The 27,549-nt window shown below is 42.6% G+C and overlaps 1 protein-coding gene across 1 annotated transcript in view; it reads left to right on the top strand.

The window, feature by feature from the left end:
* Positions 1–27,549, top strand: part of LOC112233057 (semaphorin-3F-like) — a 104,546-nt gene that overhangs the window by 32,827 nt on the left and 44,170 nt on the right. The window contains exon 2 of the mRNA XM_024400436.1: positions 17,727–17,860. Coding sequence (XP_024256204.1) covers positions 17,758–17,860 — 103 coding nt within the window. The 5' untranslated portion in view covers positions 17,727–17,757. The remainder of the gene's footprint in view (positions 1–17,726; positions 17,861–27,549) is intronic.

A 27,549-nucleotide genomic window follows, 5' to 3' on the forward strand; every position in this document is an offset into this window, starting at 1 on the left:
GACTAATTCAAGGTTCCTAGCGGTAGAGCACTCAAAACACCAGTCAGAGATGAGATAATCATGTTTGTCTCAGACTTTATTCCAGATGGAAACGCATAGGTACAGTTGGAAGAGTTTCCTGGGCAAGTCATTCTTTTTAACTTCTGTCTTGGTTGTTGAACCCCTCTTCTGTGAATATATTGTTTGCTGAAGCATGGAGAACCCCATTTGATATGATCCCAGTCTTCATCAATATACTTTCATGAATGAATGGTGTGGCAAAGAATGGGAGGGGAAATAAGGGCCCAGTCATAGAGATCGAACACTAGTTGTATCTCTATGCGCCCTGTACTGTTGGAGATGCAGTATGCATGGTGACATACACAAGAGATGGCCTCTTGGGCACGTCCTTCCATTTCCCCTGTGACCATGTGCCCTAGAAAACCATATACAATCTGTTACTTCAACCAGCTCCTAATCTGCACTTGAAATCAGAAAATCTGCACTTGAAATTTGAAATTCCTTCTGCAGAAGGATCCAAAAGCCTTATGAACCAATTATTGTATGTTTTTATTTTTACCATCCATATCCACAGTTCTCCTGCCAGAAATGTGCCTTTAGGAAAAAAATAACCTCCATAAGCCTGGTTATATGAAACAGAGAAACCAAGAGCAGGAGGATTACTATGAATGGTGGCTTTTGGAAATGTATCAACATTCTTTATGGACACTAAACCCTCAAAGTCCTGGGTAAACTTCTGCTCTCTTGTGCAAACTCTTAAGTCTTTGTTTCACCTGGGGTGAACTTCTGAGATGTTTGTATACTTAGTGCATTCTGGGTCAAATTAAAGTTTGTATACTTAGTGCATTCTGGGTCAAATTACAGTTGTCCAGATATACAGTGCATTTGGAAAGTATTCAGAACCCTAGACTTTTTCCACATTTTGCTACGTTACAGCCTTATTCTAAAATTGATTAAATCGTTTTTCCCCCCTCATCAATCTACACACAATACCCCATAATGATAAAGAAAAAATAGGTTTTTAGAAATGTTAGGGTTAGGGTTAGAATGGGTTAGGGTTAAAAAATGAAAAATATCACATTTGAGTAAGTAATTAGACCCTTAAAACTTCTTATGGCTTGGCAGTATTTCGACATCTGGATGAGAAGCGTGCCCAAAGTAAACTGCCTGTTACTCAGGCCCAGAAGCTAGGATATGCATATGAATTTTGGAAACTCTAAAGTTTCCAAAACTGTTAAAATAATTTCTGAGTATAACAGAACTGATATGGCAGGTGAGAACCTGAGGAAAATCTATCCAGGAAGTGGGATTTTTTTGATGTGGGTAGTTTTCAATTGAATGCCTATAGAGTATCTCATGGGTTAGGACCCAGATTGCAGTTCCTATGGCTTCCACTAGATGTCAACAGTCTTTAGATATTGTTTCGGGCTTCTTTTCTGAAAAATGAAGAAGAAAGAGACCTTTCTGTCAGTGGACTGTAGAATCATGCAGTGCTGGTTTGCGTGCGTGACCGAGTGCGCGCCTGTCAGAGTCCTTTAAGGACAGTGGGTTTGGAGTCAGGCGCAGAGAGCAGAGGGTTCGAATAAATGTATATTTTATTACCGGAAAAAATGGTCATGCCAAAAACACAAGGCGCATCAACAGACCGGCCCATACACAGGACCCAAAATGTCAGGAAAAATAAAATACAATCGAACATCCACAAACTAACAGTATAAAATCCCGCACAAACCTAGGCGGGCCTAACAGGCTTAAATAGACAAAAATCAAGAAACACAATAAGGAACAGGTGCAACTAATAAGACCAAAGGAACAGAAAAGGAAAAAGGGATCGGTGGCGTCTAGTAGACCGGCGACGACGACCGCCGAGCACCGCCCGAACAGGTAGGGGAGCCACCTTCGGTGAGAGTCGTGACAGCGCCCTTCGTTGTTTTTCCTTTGAAATATTATTGATTATTTAGACAATTTACAACCTGAGGAATAATTAAAAACATCGTTTGACATGTTTCGACGAACGGTACTATTAGGATGTATTTGTCTGCATGTTTTAACCGCCTTTGAGCCAGTGGATTACTGAGCAAAACCCTCCAACAAAAATGTGTTTTTAGAATATAAAGAGGGACTTTATCGAACAAAACAAACATTTATTGTGTAGCTGGGACCCTTGTGACTGCAACCAGATGAAGATCTTCAAAGGTAAGTGATTAATTTTATCTCTATTTCTGACTTTCCTGACTCCTCTACTTGGTTGGAAAATGTTTGTATGCTTTTGTAAGCGGGACGCTGTCCTCAGATAATCGCATGGTATGCTTTGGCTGTAAAGTCTTTTTGAAATCTGACAAAGCGGCTGGATTAGCAAGAAGTTCATCTTTAAGCCGATGTATAACACTTGTATTTTTATGAATGTTTATTATGACTATTTCTGTATTTTGAATTTGGCGCTCTGCAATTTCACCAGATGTTGTCGAGGTGGGTCTCTAGCGGAACGCATGCGCCAGAAAGGTTAACTCAGTACTTTGTTGAAGCACCTTTGCAGCAATTACAGCCTCTAGTCTTCTTACAGTAGGTATGTTGCTACAAACTTAGCACACCTGTATTTGGGGAGTTTCTCCCATTCTTCTCTGTAGATCCTCTCAAGCTCTGTCAAGTTGGATGAGGAGCGTTGCTGCACAGCTATTTTCAGGTCACTCCAGAGATGTTCGATTGGGTTCAAGTCTGGGCTCTGGCTGGGCCACTCAAGGACATTCAGAGACATGTCCCGAAACCACTCCTGCATTATCTTGGCTGTGTGCTTAGGGTCATTGTCCTGTTGGAAGATGACCCTTCACCCCAGTCTGAGGTCCTGAGCACCCTGGAGCAGGTTTTCATCAAGGATCTCTCTGTACCTTGCTCTCCTCATCTTTCCCCCGCCACCACCATGCTTCATCGTAGGGATGGTGCCAGGTTTCCTGGCGTTCAGGCCAAATAATGCAATTTTCATAAGACCTGATTGGTGGAGTGCTGCAGAGATTGTTGTCCTTCTGGAAGGTTTTCAATCTCCACAGAGGAACTCAAGTGCTCTGTCAGATTGACCATCGGGTTCTTGGTCACCAAGGCCCTTCTCCCCCGATTGCTCAGTTTGGCCAGGCGGCCAGCTCTAGGAAGAGTCTTCGTGGTTCCAAACTTCTTCCATTTAATTAGGATGGAGGCCACTGTGTTCTTCAGGACCTTCAATGCTACAGATTTTTTTCGGTAACCTTCCCCAAATTTGTGCCTCGACACAATCGTGTTTCAGAGCTCTACAGACAATTCCTTCGACCTCATGGTTTAACTATAATCTCAAGTACAGTACTCCAGAGCAATTTAGCTTTTCTAATATCAAAGTGAAGGCCATTGTATAAAAATAAAATGCTTAAGACAAATAGTGGAAATGAGTTTGATGACACTGATTCAATACCTTCATGCCTCAAGGAAAGTCATGTATCTTGGGGAATTCCTGTGCAGTTACTACATCCATTTACTGTAACTTTTAATGGATTTCTTAGTGATGAATTTAATCATTATACAGTATCCTAAGATCAAGGATTTAGCACTCAGCTATAGCCTGTCCCTGGTTATTTATGTAGGAACAGTCATCAAAATTGTTTAAAAGGTTTTAAAACAATTATAATAAATGCAACAGTTGGACTGTTGATGAAGATACTCCAAACTTTTTGAATGTTTTAATCTATCAGATATTGACTAAATTATGGCACATAAATATTTTACTTGCACGGACAAATATTGAATGAGTTCAGGCATTTTGGTGGGAATTCAGGTATTACATTTATTGTAAAATTAAGCTTTTTTCCCCCTTAGAATGCACTCTTAGTTTTTCTTATTGTATCAGGTATTTTTAAATATTTGGTGTTTAAAATAAAAACAAAATGGTATGTGTGACATTTGCATAAATACACTGAGTGAATTTACATATATTAATACATTAACATAAAGGGGTGGAACAGGGCGGCATCCACCAAACACTTACTTTCCTGCACTCACCTGTGCTGTCTGGACTTCCTTATTAATTACTGTTGTTGTCACTTTCTCCTGCATAATTCTCAAGTGTGTCAATAGCAGGATACTCTCAGATTAAATATCAACACACTTGGCTCTAGATTACACTTATCTAAACATACTTTACATTGTTTGCGAGGTCAGACATAATATCACTATAATCCGAGTGTTCATTTTCGGAAGTTGCTTTCATTTCAGCGCATCTAATTTGTATACATTTCAACTGTTTTTCTTGATAACTTTATGGGTGTACATTTTTTGTGGAATTTTAAAAAGTAATCTTTCTCGTGTTGTTAGTGTCGAGATGGTGCGTTAAATCCCAAACTAAGCTGTTTTTATAGATTCAATGAAAGCCATTGTATTCCATTGAGCCCATTTCAACCATTACTGGGGTGTTTTACCGGCCATTGCAAACATTTCCACAGTCATAACGTTAATGGGAAACAACAGGTACAAGCAAGAGTTTGAAAGAGTTGTAGGAGTAAAATGAAAGCAATCCAGCGAGATTTACAGTTGAAGTCGGAAGTTTACATACACTTAGGTTGAAGTCATTAAAATTATTTTTTCAACCACTCCACAAATTTATTGTTAAAACCTCTTGCTCCTACCTGACACGCAGGCGTCCCATCTAGAGCTCTGGAAATGCAAATGCGCTACGCTAAATGCTAATAGTATTAGTTAAAACGCAAACGTTCATTAAAATACACATGCAGGGTATTGAATTAAAGCTACACTCGTTGTGAATCCAGGCAACAAGTCAGATTTTTAAAATGCTTTTCGGCGAAAGCATGAGAAGCTATTATCTGATAGCATGTAACACCCCAAAAGACCCGCAGGGGATGTAAACAAAATAATTAGCATAGTCGGCGCTACACAAACCGCACAATAAAATATAAAACATTCATTACCTTTGACCATCTTCTTTGTTGGCACTCCTTGATGTCCCATAATCACTATTGGGTCTTTTTTTCGATTAAATCGGTCCATATATAGCCTAGATATCGATCTATGAAGACTGTGTGATAAACAGAAAAAAATAGCGTTTCATAACGTAACGTCATTTTTTAAAAGTAAAAAAGTCGACGATAAACTTTCACAAAACACTTCGAAATACTTTTGTAATGCAACTTTACGTATTAGTACACGTTAATAAGCGATAAAATTCATCAGGAGGCGATGTAAATTCTATAGGTGGCCGTCTGGAAAAAATGTCCGGAGAAATCTCAACCAAAACATCCTGTTGGAGGCCGGAGGGAATCGGTTCCCTTGGGTCGGTTCGACCAAGAATCAAATCCGAAGCAAATGAGAAGACTCTAGACATCCTGTGGAAGCTGTAGGTACTGCAACCTCGGCCTCATTTAATCCGGTTCACCTTTAACAATTCCTGGAAGTGGCGCATGGATATTTTTTTCCATTTTCAGTGATCAGATTTTCCTGCGCTTTTCGATGAAACAGATGCTCTGTTATAGTCACAGCCGTGATTTAACCAGTTTTAGAAACGTCAGAGTGTTTTCTATCCACACATACTAATCATATGCATATACTATATTCCTGGCCTGAGTAGCAGGGCGCTGAAATGTTGCGCGATTTTTAACAGAATGTTCGAAAAAGTAGGGGGTAGGAGCAAACTATAGTTTTGGCAAGTCGGTTAGGACATATATTTTGTGCATGTCATGAGTCATTTTTCCAACAATTGTTTACAGACAGATTATTTCACGTATAATTCACTGTATCACCATTCCAGTTGGTCAGAAGTTTACAAACATTAAGTTGACTGTGCCTTTAAACAGCTTGGTAAATTCCAGAAAATGATGTCATGGCTTTAGAAGCTTCTGGGCTAATTGACATCATTTGAGTCAATTGGAGGTTTACCTGTGGATATATTTCAAGGCCTACCTTCAAACTCAGTGCCTCTTTGCTTGACACCATGGGAAAATCAAAACAAATCAGCCAAGACCTCAGAAAACAATTGTAGACCTCCACAAGTCTGGGTCATCCTTGGGAGCAATTTCCAAACGCCTGAAGATACCACGTTCATCTGTACAAACAATAGTACGCAAGTATAAACAGCATGGGACCTCGCAACCGACATACCGCTCAGGAAGGAGACGCATTCTGTCTCCTAGAGATGAACATACTTTGGTTTAAAAAGTGCAGATCAATCCCAGAACAACAGCAAAGGACCTTGTGAAGATGCTGGAGGAAACAGGTACAAAAGTATCTATATCCACTGTAAAATTAGTTATCGACATAACCTAAAAGGTTGCTCAGCAAGGAAGAAGCCACTGCTCCAAAACCATCATAAAAAAGCCAGACTACAGTTTGCAACTGCACATGGGGACAAAGATTGTACTTTTTGGAGAAATGTCCTCTGGTCTGATGAAACAAAAATAGAACTTTTGGGCCATAATTACCATCGTTATGTTTGGAGGAAAAAGGGGGAGGCTTGCAAGCCGAAGAATACCATCCCAACTGTGATTCACGGGGGGGTGGCAGAATCATGTTGGGGGTGCTTTGCTGCAGGAGGGACTGGTGCCAAATACTAATTGAGTGTATGTAAACTTCTGACCCACTGGAAATGTGATGAAAGAAATAAAAGCTAAAATAAATCATTCTCTCTATTATTATTCTGACTTTTCACATTCTTAAAATACGGTGGTGATCCTGACCTAAGACGGGGAATTTTTACTAGGAATAAATGTCAGTAATTGTGAATAACTGAGTTTAAATGTATTTGGCTAAGGTGTATGTAAACCTCCGGCTTCAACTGTAAGTGACAAGTGGATTTTGCACCCCTCAAACACAGGAAATAACTGGCTGAAAAAGACAGATGCTCAGGTGGGCAGGGCATGCACGTTGCTACTTTATGGGACAATAATGCTGTGAAAGGTTGTATCAACTGTTGCAGGTTTTCAGGCCCCAACATGTTTTCTTTGGGGGCAGCACACAGCTCTTTCCACACCACTTTAATGACTCGGATTGCAGCGTGAAATGTGGGCAGACAGTAGTGTCCCATTGGGCACATATGTCTGTTCAACATCTATTTTTGATTTACAATTGGTTCTGTTGTCAACTAAAGTGAATTCCACCTGAAATTAAACAAAAAATGGCACCATGACATTGGATTTAGGTAAAAAAGTTGGGTGAAAAAAAAGACATTTCCTCACGTTGATTACTTTTTGCAAATACCATCAGTGTTCCACGTTGATTATTTTATTGAAATTATGTGGAAACAACATTGATTCAACCAGTTTTTGCCCAGTGGCATGTGAGCTAAGAGATGTTGACATGTTCTCAGGATAGGACCACCCCTATCTAGACTTCTGAGGTGAACTGTTTGTCATTTGGAACTAACTCCAGAATACATCTGTGAACACCAGATTTTTAATTGTTTTAATTTCACCTTTATTTAACCAGGTAGGCAAGTTGAGAACAAGTTCTCATTTACAATTGCGACCTGGCCAAGATAAAGCAAAGCAGTTCGACATAAACAACAACACAGAGTTACACATGGAGTAAAACAAACATACAGTCAATAATACAGTAGAAACAAGTCTATATACGATGTGATCAAATGAGCTGAGATAAGGGAGGTAAAGGCAAAAAAAGGCCATGGTGGCAAAGAAAATACAATATAGCAAGTAAAACACTGGAATGGTAGATTTGCAGTGGAAGAATATGCAAAGTAGAAATAAAAATAATGGGGTGCAAAGGAGCAAAATAAATCAATAAAATAAAATAAATACAGTAGGGAAAGAGGTAGTTGTTTGGGCTAAATTATAGATGGGCTATGTACAAGTGCAGTAATCTGTGAGCTGCTCTGACAGCTGGTGCTTGAAGCTAGTGAGGGAGATAAGTGTTTCCAGTTTCAGAGATTATTGTAGTTCGTTCCAGTCATTGGCAGCAGAGAACTGGAAGGAGAAAGCCAAAGAAAGAATTGGTTTTGGGGGTGACCAGAGAGATATACCTGCTGGAGTGTGTGCTACAGGTGGGTGATGCTATGGTGACCAGCGAGCTGAGATAAGTGGGGACTTTACCTAGCAGGGTCTTGTAGATGACATGGAGCCAGTGGGTTTGGCGATGAGTATGAAGCGAGGGCCAGCCAACGAGAGTGTTCAGGTCGCAATGGTGGGTAGTGTATGGGGCTTTGGTGACAAAATGGATGGCACTGTGATAGACTGCATCCAATTTGTTGAGTAGGGTATTGGAGGCTAGATAATATTAATGGGCTTAGTACCACAGGTCAGTGTGGTGTTAACCCTTGCAGGGCTGCCGGCCCAAGTCGTGTCCACAGAGCATGTGCAGACCAGCTGGTGTGTTTACTACATATTCAATCTCTCCCTATCCCAGTATGTTGTTCCCACTTGCTTCAAGATGTCCACCATTGTTCATGTACCCAAGAAAGCGACGGTAACTTAGCAAACACGTCAGTAGCCATGAAGTGCTTTGAGATGCTAGTTAAGGATCATATCACCTCTACCTTACCCGACACCACTACAATTTGCATACTGTCCCTACAGATCCACTGACGACGTAATCGCCATTGCACTGCACACTGCCCTATCCCACCTGAGGAATACCTATCTGAGAATGCTGTTCATCAACTACAGCTCAGCCTTCAACAACATAGTGCCCTCCAAGCTCATCACTGCTCAGTGCCCTGCGTCTGAACCCTTCCCTGTGCAATTGGGTCCTAGACTTCCTGACGGGCCGACCTCAATTGGTGAGGTAGGGAACAACCCCTCCGCCACTCTGATCCTCAACACGTTGGCCCCACAGAGGTGTGTGCTCAGCCCCCTCCTGTAATCCCTGTTAACACATGGCTTCATGGCTATGCACTTCTCCAACTCAATCATCAAGTTTTCTGACATCACAACAGTTGTAGGCCTGATTACCAACAACGACGAGACCGCCTACATGGAGGAGTGTAGAACCCTGACGGAGTGGTGGCAGGAAAATAACCTCTCCCTCAACGTTAACAAAACAAAGGAGCTGATCATGGACTACAGGCAACAGCCAAGAGAGCAGTAGAGAGGTTCAAAAGCTTCAAGTTACTCAGTGTGCACATCACTGAGGACCTGAAATGGTTCCGCTACACCGACAGCGTGGTGAAGAAGGCGCAACAGCGCCTGTTTTCTGGTCACCCAATATAACTACTGCTATACACACCTTTCTATTCATGTACTGTCCATACTGTCTATACACCTCAGGAGGCTGGTGGCACCTTAATTGGGGAGGACGGACTTGTGGTAATGGCTGGAGTGGAATTAGTGGAATGGTATCAAATACATCAAACACATGGTTTCCAATTGTTTGATGCCATTTCATTCGCTCCTTTCCAGACATTATTATGAGCCGTCCCCCTCTCAGTAGCCTCCACTGCTATACACACCATTTATATATATTTTTTATTCCGGACTCTTTCTGATATTGCTCATTCTGATATTTTTTTATTTCTAGTTTTTATATTATATATTAGTGCACTGTTGAAGCTAGAAACATAAGCATTTATCTGCACCTGCTATAACATCTGCAAATCTGGGTAAGCGACCAATAAACTTTGATTTGATTTGTGCCACCGCAATCTTCGCTCTCTCTCTCCCACTAATCTGTCCTCTTCTATCCTATCCTCTCTCCCTTCTCCTAAATCCTTTTCCCTCCTGACTCTGCCTGTTTGACCCTACTCTCCTCCCTTTCTACATCCTTTGACTCTCACTGTCCCCTTTCCTCCCGGCTGGCTCGACCTTCCCCTCCCACTCTGTGGCTGAATGACTCACTGCGTGCTAACAGAACAGGGCTCCGGGCAGCTGAATGGAGGAAAACAAAACTTCCGGAGGACCTATTATCCTTCCACTCCCTCCTTTTCCTGTGTATCAGTGCTAAAGCCACTTCCTGTCACTCTACATTCCAAGCGTCTGCCTCCAACGCTGGGAAACTCTTCTCCACTTTCTCCTCCCTTCTTAATCCTCCACCTCATCCCCTTCCCTCCTCCCTCTGCGGAAAACTTTGTCAACCACTTTGAAAATAAGGTTGACGACATCCACTCCTCATTCACAGACCCCACTGATCCAACTCACACAGAACTACCCTACACCTTGACTTCTTTCTCTCCTCTTTCTCCAGTTAAAACCCCGCGACTAGTGATGTCCAGCCTCCCAACAATCTGCCAACTTGACCCCATCCCCTCCCTTCTCCAGACCATCTCTGGAGATATTCTCCTATTCCTCACTTAACTCATCCCTGACCACTGATTTCAAGATGTCCAGAGTTCCGCCCCTCCTCAAGAAACCAATTGGCCATTTAATTAACATAAACACGTTTAGCATCTCCAGGCCTCCAAGCATACAAGCCGCTGATGTGCGCTTTTGGAACATCTATATTTAAAATTAATTTAATATACACCATCACAATAAATTCATAATTTTTTTAGGCAGGTCTAAAGAAACATAATGATATGAACAAAATGTAGTCGTCCTATGTTATCTGGCTATAAGTCATTCCATAGGCTGTAGGCTAGTTCATTTAGGAGACAAGATATGCTAATAAGTCCCATGCCATTATTTCATGTTATATGATTTTATTGTAAGAATAATATAATGGAATAAGATAATATAATTTAATAAAATATATAAGGATATTTTTCTATTCCTTAGCGAGTGTGCATTTGAAGTGGCTATGTTGAGTGTAAAAGTGATCATTTGAAACAGGTTCTATACGCTATATTTAGAGTTATTTGGCTAATTTAGTTGTGAATGACACAAACCTTAGAATGTCTTAGAAATCAAAACTGCATGATGTGACTATAGGCTATTGACTATTTGAAAAAGTCGCAAAAATGCTTGCTCTCTGTTCCTTGCCTTAGGCTGCACACTCTGTTCTCTCATCAAGCGATCATATTTTCACCCATCGGACTATTCCCAATTTACTCTTGCCTTTACTAATATATATATTTTCAAATCGATTTAGAATGCCCAATTATCAAATGGATAGGAACTGGGGCAGGGGAAAAAAAGATATCATCTGTATTCACTCGAATAGTGAATGGAGGCTGTTTTCCCGCAGTTTAATTCATGTCGGGTGGGCTACTCTGGTTTTATAGTGGAGCAGCTGAGAAATAGTCCTAAATATAGTTTCAGCTGGGATCCTGCTCTTTTTAGTGGCAAGCATCAAAACTCTGCTTTCACACGGGATTGCATATAGAAATATCTGGGCTTATAAGAACACTTATTTCACTTCATGCATCAACCACCGTTTGAGGAGCATGCAGCCTCGCTGCATGACAGGTGATATTCTGCCCAAACTCTGTATGCCATGGGCTCTCCAACCATGTTCCTGCAGCTACCCAGTACATCATTTGGGAAAGCAAGTGAAATCTGTTCGGGAACATTGATAGTAACGTGTTTTCACAAGAAAACATATTTATTTTACCCCCTTTTTCTCCCCGATTTCGTGATATCCAATTGGTAGTAACAGTCTTGTCCCATCGCTGCAACTCCCATATGGACTCGGGAGAGGCGAAGGTCGAGGACATCCCGGCCGGCCAAACCCTCCGCTAACCCTGACGTCGCTGGGCCAACTGTGCGCCGCCTCATGGTTCTACCGGTCGTGGCCGGCTGTGACACAGCCCAGTATCAAACCAGGATCTGTAGTGATGCAGTGCCTTAGACCACTGCGCCACTCGGGAGGCCCCACAACAAAACATATTTAATTAAACTGTTGACAGCCCCTATCACTGCACTCAAGGAAGGAATGAAGGAGAGAAAGGAGGAGATGGAAACGCATGGTGGTGAGATATTCTGTATAGCTAAAGGTAATGTGTCAGCCTATTCATTATAAAATATCAATGATTCCCTATTACCAGGCATTTCAATAACGCAATGGTGTCCCCCTCCCAGAGTGCAAAGAACCTTGGCTTTACCCTGGACAACACCCTGTTGTTCTCTGCAAACATCCAAGCAGTGACTCGTTCCTGCAGGTTCATGCTCTACAACATCCGGAGTATGACCTTTCCTCACACGGGAAGTGGTGCGGGTCCCAATCCAGGCACTTGTCATCTCCCGTCTGGACTACTGCAACTCACTGTTGGCTGGGCTCTATGCTTGTGCCATCAAACCCCTTCAACTTATCCAGAATTCCGCAGCCCGCCTGGTGTTCAACCTTGCTAAGTTCTCCCATGTCACCCCGCTCCACCGCACATGACATTGGTTTCCAGTGGAAGCTCGCTTCATCTTCAAGACCCTCGTGCTTGCTTACGGAGCAGGAAGGGGAACTGCCCCTCCTTATCTTCAGGCTATGCTCAAACCCTATATCCCAACCCAGTGCACTCCGTTCAGCCACCTTCTGGTATCTTGGGCCTCCAACCCTTATGGGAGGGCAGCTCCTGCTCAGCCCAGTAAAAGCTCCCCAATAGTGGAACAAGCTTTCCTCTGCAGTCAGGACAACGGAGTTCTTGCAAATCTTCCTGAAAATGTCTGAAACCCTACCTCTTTGAAGAGTATCTTAAATAATTTCTCCAATGAACAGTGCATTTGGAAGGTATTTCGACTCCTTCCCTTTTTCCTTTTTGTGCAAAGCTGCCGTCAAGGCAAAGGGTGCCTATTTGAAGAAGCTCAAATATAAAATATATTTAGATTTGTTTAACACTTTTTTGGTTACTACATGATTCCATGTGTTATTTCATAGTTTTGATGTCTCCACTGTTATTCTACAATGTAGAAAATAGTCAAAATAAAGATAACACTTGAATGAGTAGGTGTTCTAAAACTTTTGACCGTTAGTGTAAGTATTCAGACCCTATTTTTTAGGGTGGGACCTGTCTATATAAGGGTGCATGTCAGAGCAAAAACCAAGCCATGAGGTCATTAGGAATTGTCCATAGAGCTCCGTAGAGGTTTGGTTTTTCATTATGGAGTATTGTGTGTAGATTGTTAAGGGAAAAAAACTACAGTTGAAGTCGGGAGTTTAAATATACTTAGGTTGGTGTCATTAAAACTTGTTTTTCAACCACGCCACAAACTTCTTGCGAACAAACTATAGTTTTGACATGTCGGTTAGGACATCTACTTTGCGATGACACAAGTAATTTTTCCAACAATTGTTTACAGACAATTTATTTCACTCATCATTCACTATATCACAATTCCAGTGGGTCAGAAGTTTACATACCCTAAGTTGACTGTGCCTTTAAACAGCTTGGAAAATTCCAGAAAATTATCATCTGTTCAAACAACAGTACGCAAGTATAACACCATGGGACCACGCAGCCGTCATACCACTCAGGAAGGAGACGCATTCTGTCTCCTAGAGATGAACGTACTTTGGTGCAAAAAGTGCAAATCAATTCCAGAACAACAGCAAAGGACCTTGTGCAGATGAAAGGCCGCTCAGCAAGGAAGATGCCACTGCTCCAAAACCGCCATAAAAAGCCAGACTACAGTTTGCAACTGCACATGGGGACAAAGATCATACTTTTTGGAGAAATATCCTCTGGTCTGATGAAACAAAAATAGAACTGTTTGACAATTATGACCATTGTTATGTTTGGAGGAAAAAGGGGGAGAGGCTTGCAAGCCGAAGAACACCATTCCAACTTTGAAGCACGGGGGTGGTAGCATCATGTTGTGGGGTTGTTTTGCTGCAGGAGGGACTGGTGCACATCACAAAATAGATGGCATCATCAGAAGGAAAACTATGTGGATATATGGAAGCAACATCTCAAGACATCAGTCAGGAAGTTAAAGTTTGGTCGCAAATGGGTCTTCCAAATGGACAATGACCCCAAGCATACTTCCAAAGTTGTGGCAAAATGGCTTAAGGACAACAAAGTCAAGGTATTGGAGTGGCTATCACAAAGCCCTGACCTCAATTCTATAGAAAATGTGTGGGCAGAACTGAAAAAGTGTGTGTGAGCAAGGAGGCCTACAAACCTGACTCAGTTACACAAGCTCTGTCAGGAGGAAATGGGCCAAAATTCACCTAAATTATTGTGGGAATCTTGTGGAATGCTACCCGAAACATTTGACCCAAATTTAAAGGCAATGCTACCAAATACTAATTGAGTTTATGTAAACTTCTGACCCACCGGGAATGTGATGAAAGAAATGAAAGCTGAAATAAATCATTCTCTCTACTATTATTCTAACATTTCACATTCTTAAAATAAAGTGGTGATCAGACAGGGAATGTTTTACTGGTATTAAATGTCAGGAATTGTGAAAAACTTGGCTACAAATTTGGCTAAGGTGTATGTAAACTTCCGACTTCAACTGTACGTAAATAAGATATTTCTGTTTTTCATTTTTAATACATTTACCATTTTTTTTTCTTTTTTTCGCTTTGACATTATGGTGTATTGTGTGTAGATTGTTAAAGATTTTTTTTAAATTTAGAGTAAGAATGTAACTTAACTTAAAAACTGAAGGAGTCTGAATACTTTCCGATTGCACTGTAAGCATGTTGACAGAGAAAAGCAATATTATCAATGAAGGTAACAGCTCAGACCCACCGTGTCAACGAACGGCTAAAAGCAGCAAGTGGCCATGTTGTGTAAGTGATCACCTGCTGGGTGACTACGAACGGTGGCTGTTTGCGACGATTCAACATCTGGTCAGAGGTGATTGGACTGCCACCCACTTCTTTAAACCGTTTGTATTGTGCATCTTTGTATTGTGTCTGAGTTTTTTATGTTATAGTTATGATAACCCGTCATTAACCTTGGGTATATGTGGGGAAATAAAGTACAGCACCCACGCCCTAACTTAAACAGACATGATTTACATTCGATTTTGAGGCCTAGTGAGTGAGTGTGTGTGTGATCCTTATTGGTGGTTCTCGTGCTTTTAGACAGTCTCTTACTAAAAGAGTTTCAGATTTAAAGCAAGACAATGTGGCAGGGATTTGTATTAGCTGCCAGGATTTGGCTGCAGTGTTTAAGAACTCTGTCTCGGAGTGCTCACTTTCCTCATCTCTTTTGGAGCATGTCACTCATGGGTAAGTTCTAGTTGCCCCACTTTCACAGTCTTTTTTACTCCACCACTGTCCCAGTGTCAGGGGAAGGGCACACAGGTCAATAGAGACATCACTTTGTGCTGCTCCCTGGCTGTCTGATAGCCAATCTATTTTATAAGAACCCAATCACAGGAACAATACATTTCCCTCAATGGAATCATGTGAACCAGGTTGAGTTTTCTGTCTCACTGGTTTTTCTGTATTGTTGTCATTGATTGGCATCATATTTATCTGGGTATCCGTGTTGTAAAGAAGCCCCTGAATGTGAATGACTTGATAAGGCTTTCTACAAAGTTGAACAGTTCAATGATCGTTTAAGTGGTCTATTCTCACTATGTTAAAGGGGGGCTGAACTTCCTGATTTGGCCACTGTTTCAATTCCCCTCATTATCTTTTTTCTTTTTTCTATTCCCCTCATTAGGAATTGATACAGAAAGCGATTTGGGTTTTGGAGGTGTACTTTGATGTGGGTGTCTCTTGTGTGCGTTCAAATGTGGGAAGCTTTTTTTCTTTCACTCTGCCAAAACAGTACACAGTTACACTCACTCACCCTTATAGATAAGTTGAAACAGTCTAATGAGGTCTTGTGTCTTGAAGTAACCTAGACTAGCTAGCAAGCTAACTAATTTTCTTCAGCCTGCCAGTGTGCTACTGTGGCAAAGTTGGTTTGACCTTGTATAGCCTATCTGTGGGGCTAGTTAGGGACCTTCAATAAATTACACAATGTAAATGGGACAATATTTTCATATTGCACACCTTTTAGTTGTCTCATTAAATGCTTTCAATATTTGTATTTGAATTTCTACAATTTATAGTTGGTTTGAGTCACTGAAATTTGGAGCTATCGACATTTTAAAATATTGTCCCATGTACATTGTGTAATTTATTGATGATCCCTAACACAGTAGGCTGCTGGGGGGAGGACGGCTCATAACAATGGCTCGAATGGAGTGAATTGAATGGTATCAACCACATGGAAACCATGTGTTTGATGAATTCGATACCATTCCATTGGTTCCGTTCTATTACTATGAGCCTGTCCTCCCCAATTAAGGTGCCACCAACCTCCCGTTGTCCCTAACTTGCCCAATAGGAATATCGAATGTCAAACCAAATTGACCATGGGCATTACGATTGGGTCTTGTGTAGCTGCGCTCTGAATTGATGATTACTTGAGTGCTGCTGTAGCTGATGTGAAATGGCTAGCTAGTTAGCAGTGGTGCGCGCTAGTGGCGTTTCAATCGGTGACGTCACTTGCTCTGAGACCTTGAAGTAGTGGTTCCCCTTGCTCTATAAGGGCCGTGGCTTTTGTGGAGCGATGGGTAACGATGCTTCGAGGGTGACTGTTGACATGTGCAGAGCATCCCTGGTTCGCGCCCAGGTTGGGGCGAGGGGACGGACGTAAAGTCTAAACTGTTACATTGCCAGCTGGGGGCATGTGGGCAGGATTGAAATAAACCCAACACGGGGAAAACTGTAATGGTACCCTTTGTTTCGTAACATACTATTTTTCTTAATTATCTTGCAAGTCTCAGTTTTGGATGAGACTTTATGACCGAAATGATCCTATTTACATTTTGTAGTCAATTTTGACACTAGAGTAAATGTTTTTGACTCATATGATGCCACATAGGCTGTTTTCAAAAGGAGAAGTTGCATTATTCCTGTACGTTCAGTTGCTCTTTAAATAGGATAGCTTTCTTAGGGCGGGTTTCCCAGACACAGTATTAGGCCTTGTCCTGGACAAAAAAAATAAACATTCTCAACGAGGAATCTTCACTGACTGTGCTTATTGTCCAGGACTTAGCTAAATGTGTGTCAGCGAAACCGGCACTTAATGTTTACTAGTTCCCAATATTTCTGCATCAGATGGTAGTTTTAAGTGCACTCTTTTTTCTTGTCTTGTTATTGATAGTGTTCATGGAATTAGAATTTGTAGCTATTGACATGCTAATGATATATCTTACTAATGAGGACATTTTAGTCTTAACTCTGAAAGCTTTGATGCTCACTGACCTGCAAACAGATTATTATCAGGGTCAAGGCTTTCGAGTGGGTGATTTCAATGTGAATGGGACATTTTAGAGGACTGGAAGTTATTTTTAACTTCTCAAAACTACACTTTTCTGTGCAAGGGATATTTCAGTGGTTGTGGAGGTAGAGATCTTTACGGATCCACCTGTACCCAAATAACCAGGTATGTGTAATTTTAACTGTGACCATACTGATCCGAACCCGACTGCAGCAGAAGAGAGAGAGAGAGAGATTGTATAATCACTCACAGTAGCCTACACACAGCACGGCCCCTGCTAGAGCGTCACCTCTCTCTACCTCCTGTCCCTCGCGCTTTATCACCTCTGGTTAATAAAGTAACAAATAAATTGCCCTTGCTGCTGCTTCCGTCACTCGGCTCTGATTGGAAAGGGTCTGGATCTGACAAGGTCTGTACAGAATGGGTCTAGTTGTCCTAGGGTCCGTTTGGAACTGGTCTGTATGTTTAAAAAATGTATTGATGCGTATCGGGTCCAGATGTAAAAAAAGACCTTGGTCTATTTTCGAATGGCTCTAACTTTTTGTACTCGTGAAGGCCTCTATGTCGAAGTCTCTCTAAATGGTTGCAGTGATTTGACGGTTTTAAGTGATGTTCAGTTAATCTGTACTGCTTTTACCTTTCCCCTTTGTAGGACTCCAAAGGTTAACACTGCTGTCATTGCTATGGAGACCACCCAAGCCCTCCTCCTCTTTCTACTGAGTTTATGTGTCTACAGTTGCCATGCCAATGCACGGACTGCTCCCAGAGTGCATTTGTCATACAAAGGTGAGCCTTACCTTACTAATTTTATGTGAGTGTTCAACAGCAACGTAAGACAATTACAGTCAGTGTATTTAACTATGAATGCCCTTTCAGTGTATTTAACTATGAATGCCCTCATTCAATTTTAGTTTTATGTGAGACTTCAGAGCTGGGGTCTTGAGAGCGACATGAATACTTCAATTTCACTTTATTCACCAAAACATAATTATAAAATGAAAGCAAGCACCCCTTGAACACAATGTAATTTAGAACTCCAAACGTTGAAGTGCGCTGTTGCCCGATATTGACAATAAAGGCTCTTTCTCATATACACTACCGGTCAGAAGATTTAGAACACTTACTCATTCAGGGTTTTTTTCTTTATTTGTACTATTTTCTACATTGTAGAATAATAGGAAATACATCAAAACTATGAAATGACACATGGAATCATGTAGTAACCCAAAAAGTGTTAAACAAATCAAATCAAATTCAAGTGCAGTTGCAAAAACCATCAAGCGCTATGATGAAACTGGCTCTCATGAGGACCACCACAGGAATGTAAGACCCAGAGTTACCTTTGCTGCGAGGATAAGTTCATTAGAGTTACCAGCCTCAGAAATTGCAGCCCAAATAAATGCTTCATAGGGTTCAAGTAACAGACACATCTCAACATCAACTATTCAGAGGAGAATCAGGCCTTCATGGTCGAATTTCTGCAAAGAATCCACTACTAAAGTACACCAACAATTAGAAGAGACTTGCTTGGGGCAAAAAATCTGTCCTTTGGTCGGATGAGTCCAAATTTGCAATTTTTGTTTCCAACCTCTGTGTCTTTGCGAGACATGGTGTGGGTGAACGGATGATCTCCACATGTGTATTTCCCACCGTAAAGCATGGAGGAGGAGGTGTTATGGTGTGGTGGGTGCTTTGCTGGTGACACTGCCTGTGATATTTAGATTCCAAGGCACACTTAACCAGCATAGCTACCACAGCATTCTGCAGCGATACGCCGTCCCATCTGGTTTGGGCTTAGTGGGACTATCATTTGTTTTTCAACAGGACAATGACCCAACACAACTGCAGGCTGTGTAAGGGCTATTTTACCAAGAAGGAGAGTGATGGAGTGCTGCATCAGATGACCTGGCCTCCACAATCCCCTGACCTCAACCAAATTGAGATGGTTTGGGATGAGTCGGACAGCAGGAAAAGCAGCCAACAAGTGCTCAGCATATGTGGGAACTCCTTCAAGACTGTTGGAAAAGCATTCCAGGTGAAGATGGTTGAGAAAATGCCAAGAGTGTGCAAAGCTGTCATCAAGGCAAAGGGTGGCTGTTTGAAGAATCTCAAATGTAAAATATATTTGGATTTGTTTAATACTTTGTTTTGGTTACTGCATGATTCCATATGTGGTATTTCATAGTTTTGATGTCTTAAGTATTATTCTACAATGTAGAACATAGTAAATATCAAGAAAAACCCCTAGTAGGTGTTCTAAAACTTTTGAACGGAAGTGTGTATATATATATTTTGTTTGTTTCTTTATCTGAACATATCACTCTTCCTTCCTGACGATGTCTCTGTGGAGCTATGTGTGCATGTGTGTGTGCCTGCGTCTCACTCTGAATTTGCTATATGTGATACAAAGGGACACACCTTGCTACCCTCTGTGCAGGGGAGGGGGTACAGGATCTGTTGGCCCTCTGCCAGGGCAGAGGGGGACACTGGTGGTGCCCACATCTCAGGAGGTCTAAGCTCACCATGGAACGCTAGAACCACACAGAATGGAGGGGTGAGGAAGGAAGAGGAGAAATTTGGTGAAGATGGAGAAGGAAAGAGAGTTTGAGATGAGAGCTAGTGACAATACAGCCATGGAGAGATTAAAATATAGGCTAGAGGGAAAGGGAGCAAGATGTACATTTTGTGGCTATGTAGAGAGCGAGAGAGAGAGTGTGAGGAAGTGAAAGAGTGGTGAGAATGAGAAATGGAGACAGACATGGGTGTGGGTATTGAGGGAGGGAAGAGGAGAGGTGTCACTGTGAAGGAGAGAGCGGTGACAGGATGGTGGGCTGTCCTGGGTTATGTGTGCGTAGGTGACAGTGAAACAGATTCCTCTTCGGAGAGACAGTCTGTCAGAAATACCTGCCATTGTTGCTATGTTTAGCTCAGTAAACGCACAGGGAAACCCCCTGAAGAATGCGAGGGCCCAGCTCCAACGACCTGCTTCAACATGTAAGACAGACATGTCTGTTATGCAGAGTGGGGCCTGTCTTCTTGTTCCAGACACACTCTATCAAAGCAGACTGCAGAAGCTACTGCTGTCTCAGTTGGTTTATCCTGCACTGTGTCTGAATCAGTTTAATGACTGTGTAGTGGCACAATAAAATTCAAATCCATGATCATGTTCTGAAAACTTGTATTACAGGCAGAGAAGACAAAAACCTCACACAGAAAATAATTGAATAATTGGAAGGATGCACCAAATGTTTGTCCAAATTTTAAAGTGCAAATATCCATTTGGAAAACATCCTTTTGTCCGGCAATATTGTCCGCACTAGCAGCATACATACTCTCTTCTTCATCCTTGGTGTTTGATGGTTTTTCCATCAATCTCTAACACAGACCAGGCTATTTGCAATAGCAGGAACTAAGGAACTTTCCCAGATTTCTCAACCACCTCTGGAGTGACAATGACACATGACACTTCTCCACAAATGTGAGTAATACTTTAATTGGGAAAGAATAACAACCACTGTGTCAATTAGTGTAAAACGCACCGAGATCTGGGAAGAGGATTTAGCCCTTTGACACGTTGTGTCAAACACTTTCTAAAAATCAAAAGTAATCCGATGATGGGTAGCGAGCCACCATGTTTGTTTTTTCACGTCAACCAAAGATAATAAGAGGAGATGAGTTTGGTCTGTTTGCAGTATACATGTTGAAGGGGGTGTGTCTTCTATCATCATTCACTTCCCTTCATTCACTTGCGGAAGTTTACTCGAAACATGAGTGACCCATCCCTTCACCTCATTTTGTAATAACATCGTTGGTCTGACAGACTTTTACGTGACACCCATAATGCATTGTATAATGTCAACAAACATGGCGCCACACATAGCTGCCAAATAGCTTAGCATTAGCTCATCATAATCAGTACAACCTTCAAAAAAGCATTTTACAGCCATCATATGTGTCCATTACAATCTATGCAAGAATCAAAATGCATGATTTATCACCAGTACTTGAAAATGTGAATAAAACAGACCCGTTTTTGGAAATTGATCCGCAGGCCAAAGGGCTGCCAGTTGCCCAGCCCAGCTTTAATGCACTTGCTTCAACTCATCATTGCATCTTGATATCCAGTGATACAATTTCAGAAAGAATATCTTCTAATTATTTAACTTCAGAACGAGTCAAATCCATCCTATGTAGAGTCCGACCTATGTTTTTTGGGGTCTAATTTTTGGGGGGGACAAAACTTAAAGATACCGATATATTTGCCAATATAATATTTGACAGCGGGTAAATTGAAGTGTAATTTTTCCACACTGAATTCTCATAAATTGCCATCCAAAAAAGCAATTGTCCAATAACTATGCTTCAAATGTTGATTTTATACATTGTGACAACAACATCAACCCTATGATATCACTCCAGAAAGAGTAACATCAACCCTATGATATCACTCCAGAAAGAGTAACATCAACCCTATGATATCACTTTAGAAAGAGTAACATCAACCCTATGATATCACTCCAGAAAGAGTAACATCAACCCTATGATATCACTCCAGAAAGAGTAACATCAACCCTATGATATCACTTTAGAAAGAGTAACATCAACCCTATGATATCACTCCAGAAAGAGTAACATCAACCCTATGATATCACTCCAGAAAGAGCTAAATCCAATAATTTCAGAAAAATATGAAATACTTTACGCTTCCCTTTGCATAGTCGTTGCGTTTTCTAGCCTGGTAGCTAGCTGTGCTATTCCCACAACATTCTTGCAGAAAATCCATTATAAGATGATCATATCTTAGTGTAATGGGGTGTATGGCTATAGGATAGATTACATTACAGTCAATTCTGCTTAATAAGATGTATATATAAAAGAACCAAATAAATGTAGAGGCCAAAAAATGTGGGACAACTTAGCTTACTTTGCTTGTAGAAATTTAATTTGTCATAAGAATCAAAAAATGATTCAGTACGTATGTGATTCTTATTGTATTTACTAACCCCAGTTCAGGCTCTCAGGGAATGGATTACATTAGCTGGCTCCTCTGTTTTAAGAGTGGGCTTTTTATTATCAACTTAAATCTATAGCTTCAGTATAATGGCAATTTGCAGCCGGTGACCCTTGTGCAGTGTTTTGAGTTCAAGATATATTGTATGAGTTAATGCATTACACTATTTCTAGATGGAAAAGTATGCAAATGTCCCAAATAGTTATATTCGGTAATGCTCTATTTGGAAATAAAATGTTCTATGGAACATTGATGGATAGAAAGCCGGCAGACACTCAAGGTCCAGCGGCTGAGAACCAAGCATTGCCTGATTACATTTCTTTCCCTTGAATGTTTGTGGGACTCAGCCCAAATGAGTACTTGACCGGCCCAGCTTTGTAAAAAGTCAACCCCTTGAAGGACCCTTGTGGCAATAACAGTCTCTGTCTAAAGAGCTGGCCACCTGCCAGCACTTGGCTAACTGACATTAAAACAGTTCCAAGTGCTTCTAATGATTGAAAACTAAGGGACCCCTGTCAGGGGGGCAGTGGTACGCTGTTGAGACAGTCATTAGCAATAGGGAACACACCAGAAATCAGATAAAGAATGTTTCCACAAGGAGCCCCTATATGCCTGGAAGCTGATAAGTGCCTAGTGGCCAGACTAGTACCAGGTATAGCATGATACCTCTATGGATAGTCTAGATCAGTTATCTGGCATGTCCAAAAACATTATCTGTAAGACTCACTCACTCACTCACTCACTCACTCACTCACTCACTCACTCACTGACTCTTCGCTAGCTCTTAGGATTGTACCACCTATGGCTGTAAAGGTCATGGAATTTTGGATGATGGTAATTGGCCAGACAAAATATTTTGGGGGATGCACATTTTCTCCTTTCCTCCGCTCCTGACTGCATGTGCTGCCATATAAATAGAATGAATAGAACAGGCGACCCCATTCAAGTCAATGGTGGCATAATGGGTGGGGACTGGCAGCCATTGTGAGTGTATCCATAGGCGCAAAGCAGGAAGTAAGAGCAGGAAGTAAATGCAGTACACGTACCCATCAGTATGTGATGTGATTTGTTGATTCAACTCAACTGGCATACAAAAGTCACATCAGTTAACATCATTTGAATGAACATTTTACATTACCATGGAGATTATTGCATCACAATACCAGGCAACCATTGCAAGTGTAACCATGAGTTTACCAGTCAAATTGCCAGGGTTAGAGGTACCAAGCCCATTCTATTCATCGTTTGCTACAACACCTTGCTAACTTCAGCAAGGGGCAACTAAGTTTGTTAAGAGTCCATTTGTTAAGAGTCCATAACATCGTTATGTTATTGAATTTGGCGCTCTGCAATTTCACTGGATGTTGGCCAGGTGGGACGGTAGCATTCCACCCCCCCCCCCTAGAGAGGTTAAGGGCTTGTAAGTAAGCATTTCACTGTAAGGTGAAATGTATTTGGCGCATGTGACAAATAACATTTGATTTGATATAATGTTCCACGAGATCCTTTCCTCCCGGCTCTTCGGAGAACACGGCCGTATTCCGCTGGACCAACTGTCGGAGCGCTTGTCGTTTGGTCAGGCTTGGGTCTTCCCCCATGGAAACTTTGACAGAGGGTGGGTTCTGTTGTGGCCGGTTCCACGTTGCACACAGCTCCTCTCGTGTGTGCCACCTCTTCACTAGATTCACATGGTAAAGCTGAAGAAGTTTTCTGCCCCAGTTGGCGGACACAATATTTGATGTCGCCTACCCACTCAACGATGTCGTAGGGCCTATACCATGTAGCCAGGTGTTTGCTCTCCATGGTGGGGATCAGCACCAGTACCTTTTTCATTGCGCCTGGGCCATGTGCTCTCTCACCACTGGCCAAATCAACTTCATCCTCTCCCTCATCTTCTCCACGTTTTCCACCATGCTGTGAAGGGGGATCGGTTGGTTCTCCCAGACCTCTTTGGCTAGGTCCAGCAGTCTGTGGGGCTGACGGCCATACAAGAGGGGGAGAACCCAGTGGACGCTTGGGGTACCTCGAACTCCGAGAACATCAGGTGCGGCAGCAGCTGGTCCCAGCTCCTCCCATCTCGCTCACTGACCTTTTTCAGCATCTGCTTTAGGGTCTTATTGAAGCGTTCAACTAGACCGTCTGTTTGTGCATGGTACACACTGGTCCTCACCTGTTTAATTTGTAAAAGATTGCAGGCACCGCTTTCTTTACATGAGACATGAATGGGGTGCCCTGCTCCATCAAGATTTCCTGCGGGATACCCACCTGGCTGAATAGATGGAAGACCTCCCGTGCAATACTTTTTGCTGCCTCCATGTGTAATGGGATCGCCTCTGAATTCCAGGTGGCGTAATCCATGATTACCAGGATGTATTGGTGTCCCCTCATGGTCTTCACCAACGGACCCACCAGATCCATCACCACCAGCTCAAACAGCATCCCTATAATGGGCAAGGGAACCAAAGGATTTCTGTAATGTGCCCTCCGGGCTGTGATCTGGCACTCCAGGCAGGTACAACAGCAGCCCTCCACGGTGCGCTTGAATCCGGGCCAGTGGAACCGATTTCCTATCCGCTCCCTGGTTTTCTCCATCCCCAGGTGTGCCCCGAGCAGGTGGGGGTGGGCGAGCTGCAAGACAGAACTAACATACGGGGTGGGTAAGAGAAACAAATCTTTCGTCTCCCCATTGTGCTTTACTACCTGATACAACAAATTATGCTTGATGGCGAAGTATGGGTAGCGCCACTCACTTACCCCGGGTAACAGCGTGCTGTCCACCTTGATCACCTGGCTCCTCGCGTTCAGGATGTTGGGGTCCTCTAACTGAGCCGTCCAAAACTGGCCTGTGAGGATTCCCGTGTCAGACGGCCCGTCTGGTGCCTCCACCTCCATAAAGGGGAGCCTGCGGTCCTCCACGGACGATGGCTCGTTTCCCGGCGCAGGGTCGTCTCCCTCCTCCTGGTCCGACTTGGGCCCAGTGGACATCTATCGCAGCGGGGCATGGGTTGCGCAGGTGACAGTCCATTTTCCTCTCCTTCCTACCTCGTGCGCGCACCTCCCCAGGTCCCTCCTCCACAGTGCCTAGAAGAGAGGGCAATCGCTACTGAGGAGAATGGGCACGGGCAGGTTAGCAATGGCCCCCACGTGCATCTGGCACTCCCCCCTTGGGGTGGTTATCCACACCGGCAAGGTTGGGAACCGCTTTCTGTCCCCAGGATACCATCCCTCAGTTTGTCTTTCCCCTCTTGTGTGAGCCACTGCAGTTAGGCCAGGGTCAGAGCGCTGGTGTCGACACCATCAATTCGTACTGGAACCATCGAAGGGGCCATCTCGGTGTGCGCTGGCTCACCGCACTCATAGCAGCGCCTCTGATCTGGGTCTAGCAGCGGACGTCATCGTCGGTTCGGGTCGCCCTCCTGCTTCACGGCTGGTTCCGTCCGGGCCCCCTTCAGTCCCTCACCTCTCTCAGTGCATTTCTTCCCCCTCCACGCGTCCGTTCTCTCTGCCCAGGCCCTTTTCAGCAGATGCTGGGTGTTCTGGTGGGTTTCCACCATGGTCAGCAAATCCTCCAGGCTTTGGAGGCTCTGCATGCTTGCCGCCTTCTTCATCTCATAGGGGAGGGCCCGAAGGTACCGTTCCAGGACGACCTTATCGATTATCAGGAGGGACATTACGTCAGTCAGTAGCCAGCCCTTGGTAAGGCGCACCAGGTCGCTCATCTGAGCGCGGGGACAATATGTAACAATACAGGCTCCAGACATCACAAGTCAGCAAAAAGAAACTCATGAAACAAGTTACACACACTCATAAACACACAACCTCCTGTGATGGATAGCTGTCGGTTATAGTAGCCACGATTTACCTTTCTTTGTGCAGCTTCAAATGTCGAACAAAGTTGGAAATTGTTGTGCCTCCGTCTGTAATTTTCTTCCCGCATGTTCTGCAAGTTGCAATCCGTTTTTTGTTGATACAGTGTTGTTTTTATATCTGAAAATAATAATTTGGGGTATCATCATTCCAAGGGCTCCATCTGAATTCACCCACCGACGTTCCTCTGCACTGCCACGCACAATTTGATTGGCTGCTGTCCGATTCAAACTGTAATCCGTAAATGAAGAAATGATGCGCTGCACACTTTTTTTAATAGCATCATTTTATATATTTGGGCTTGGGGAGGGTATCAAGTCAAGTCACGAGTCTTTGGTTTTAAAGTCAAAGTCCAGTTGCAAGTCATCATATTTTTGTGACTCGAGTTTGACTCGAGTTCAAGTCATGTGACTCGAGTCCACATCTCTGGTATAGAGCCTACTAAACTACTGCAAAGTTTCATTTTGAGCTTTTTTATACAAAGTTGTCTGTCAATCTACCTAGATTCAGATAATAGGTAACATAATGTGGTTACCTAATGGCTGTAATATTAGAGAATTTGACATTACTTCTGTAAGTGCAAATACAGTACAGTGAAAAAGTATTTGCCCCCTCTGATTTTCTCTATTTTTACAAATAACGAAAAAAATGGATACTTATTTTATTTATTTAATTAACAAAGTTATGCAACATCCAATTCTGTGTGAAAAAGTAATTGCCCCCTTACACTCAACTGGTTGTCACCTTTAGCTGCAACGACTGCAACCAAATGCTTCCTGTAGTTGTTGATCAGTCTCTAATGTCGCTGTGGAGGAATTTTGGTCCGGTCCTGCATGCAGAACTGCTTTAACTCAGCGACATTTGTGGGTTTTCAAGCATGAACTGCTCGTTTCAAGTCCTGCCACAACATCTCAATTTGGATTAGTTCTGGACTTTGACTAGGCCATTCCAAAACGTCAAATGTGTTGCTTTTTAGCCATTTTCATGTAGCCTTGATTGTGTGTTTTGGATCATTGTCTTGCTGCATGACCCAGCTACGCTTCAGCTTCAGCTCACAGACGGATGGCCTGACATTCTCCTGTAGAATTCTCTGATACAGAGCTAAATTCATGGTTCCTTCTATTAAAGCAAGTTGTCCAGGTCCTGAGGCAGCAAAGCATCCCCAAACCATCACACTACCACCACTATGCTTGACTGTTGGTATGAGGTTCTTACTGTGGAATGCGGGGCTTGGTTTTCACCGGGCATAATGGGACCCATGTCATCCAAAAAGTTGACTCAAGTTTGCCAAAAAGCCCCTAGTAGCGCCTGGGTGATTATCAAGGCTCTTGGAAGAATGTTCTATGGACAGGTGATTCAAAGGTATAACTTTTTGGACTACAGGAAGTGTTTGGTTGGAGTCATTGCAGCTAAGGGTGACACAACCAGTTATTGAGTGTAAGGGGGCAATTACTTTTTCACACAGGGGCATTGGGTGTTGCATAACTTTTTATGAAATAAATGACATGTATGTAGTTGTTGTGTTATTTGTTCACTCAGAAACAATGAACCGTCTTTCAGGTCTCTGATGGCTCGGCACAGGCATTCAATACATTTC

The sequence above is a fragment of the Oncorhynchus tshawytscha genome, linkage group LG16 (assembly GCF_018296145.1).
Source record: "Oncorhynchus tshawytscha isolate Ot180627B linkage group LG16, Otsh_v2.0, whole genome shotgun sequence".
NCBI classification, from domain to species: Eukaryota; Metazoa; Chordata; class Actinopteri; order Salmoniformes; family Salmonidae; genus Oncorhynchus; species Oncorhynchus tshawytscha.